The following is a 1,811-nucleotide window of genomic DNA, read 5'->3' as shown; positions in this document are numbered from 1 at the left end:
ACAGACACAGACACACACACACACAGACACAGACACACACACACATATAAATCACAGCGGTATCAGTGACTCACACACTCGTGACGTCACACACTCACCTTAAAACAACTCCAGTGCACTGCGCTGCTCTCCACACATACTAGATCTGCTGCTTCAATATCAATATTTGTGTGTGTGTGTGTGTGTGTGTGTGTATATGAATGTACGCATGTATATATGTTGTATGTAATGTATGTATATATTTATCCAATGTAAAAAAAAAAATTATACATTTTCTTCCCATATATATATATATCACTCCAAAAATATTCTTTATAATAATATTATATTTAGGTTATTAAATTGGATAAATATTTGTATATATAATACTTTTTATATATAAAATATGTTTATATATTTTATACAACAATAATAATATAATCATCATAATAATCATCATATATCATCCTTATTTTGTTATTGTTAAATATATATTAAATTGGATAAATATTTGTTTATATCTATCTACATATATCTATACTCACACACACACACACACATATTATATAATAGTTTATATACATAAAATGCATTAATGTATTTTATATAATAACAATTATCATTCTTGATTAGATCTTTTTCTTCCCAAATGTATATCCAAATATATATATAAAATTAAATTGGATAAATATTTGTATATATAATAGTTTATATATATTGCATTAATGTATTCTATAATCATAATTATTATTCTTGTTAAGAGCTTTTTCTTCCCAAATATATATCCAAATATCGCTCCTATATATATATATATTTAGATTATTAAATTGGCTAAATATTTGTGTATGTATATATATATTTTTATTTTTTATTTTTGGGATATATAGCCTACTATATGTACGTACAGATCACTAAGTTTTACACGTCCTTAATTCACTTTAAAAACAAAATCATTTGGGATTCAGGAACTTTTTTTAAATGACTTGAATGATATTGTGTTGTGACAGGCCGATAATGGGACGCTTCTGAGCAGTATCTGCTGTAAAGACTGTTCTCTCGGTTACACTGCAGCGGCTCAAGCTTTGATTGATTGAAGAGACGTCTTCTCCTGATTACCTTCACGTGAAGCAATCACGGTTTACCGATATAAATGTATCGGCGCGGCGCTCGCCGCCTCTCTAAGTAATGAGACAGAGACGCGAAGACATGTCCGTCGTGCTGAACGCGTTCCTGCGCTGCGTCGCGTTCCTGCTGCCGCCCTCTTGGCTTCAGTTGTGCTGGTGGGTTGGGGAGGCGCCGTGGCCCAATCCCAGAGCTCGATTCAAACACACAAAGCCTCTTGCATACGAGGAAGTAGCTGCTCGAGACGAGCCTTCCTGCTCTGATCGCGCCGCGCCGTCGCCGTCTCCGTGGCGCAGGATCCTGACGCTCGCGGAGCGCGTCCTCTCGGCTCTCTGTCATCTTCACACGCGTCTGGGAAGTTTGTGTTCGCCGCGCCGCGTCGCCGCCGGTTCTCCATCGAGCGCAGCCGCGGAAGAGGAGGCGTTCACGGCGGAGATCATGAGCACCGAGGAGCCGCGGGAGATCAGCGCTCCGGTGACCATCACCGTGGCCATCCAAGCGGCGGAGGACGAGGAGCCTTCCTCCAACACCATCGAGCTCCAGACGGCCAGCGGCAGCGAAGACGAGCTCGCCAGACACGATAAATCCAGGTAGAGGACTCCAATCCTTCAGATTCTAATCGATCTCCTTAGAATCGAGCCATTGGTTTCTCCATCCGTCATACACACTCACTCACTCACTCACTCTCTCTCTCTCTCTCTCTCTCTCTC

General features: G+C 39.9%; 1 protein-coding gene across 1 annotated transcript in view; it reads left to right on the top strand.

The window, feature by feature from the left end:
- Window positions 1–1,127: 1,127 nt before the first annotated feature.
- LOC107595350 (la-related protein 6-like) overlaps window positions 1,128–1,811 on the top strand; it is a 20,091-nt gene continuing 19,407 nt past the window's right edge. The window contains exon 1 of the mRNA XM_016285729.1: window positions 1,128–1,691. Within this exon, the coding sequence (XP_016141215.1) occupies window positions 1,165–1,691 (527 nt within the window). The 5' untranslated portion in view covers window positions 1,128–1,164. The remainder of the gene's footprint in view (window positions 1,692–1,811) is intronic.

This window comes from Sinocyclocheilus grahami, unplaced genomic scaffold, assembly GCF_001515645.1.
Source record: "Sinocyclocheilus grahami isolate Dianchi unplaced genomic scaffold, SAMN03320097.WGS_v1.1 scaffold201.1, whole genome shotgun sequence".
In the NCBI taxonomy this organism is placed as follows: domain Eukaryota; kingdom Metazoa; phylum Chordata; class Actinopteri; order Cypriniformes; family Cyprinidae; genus Sinocyclocheilus; species Sinocyclocheilus grahami.
This window is presented reverse-complemented; position numbering and strand designations above follow the sequence as displayed.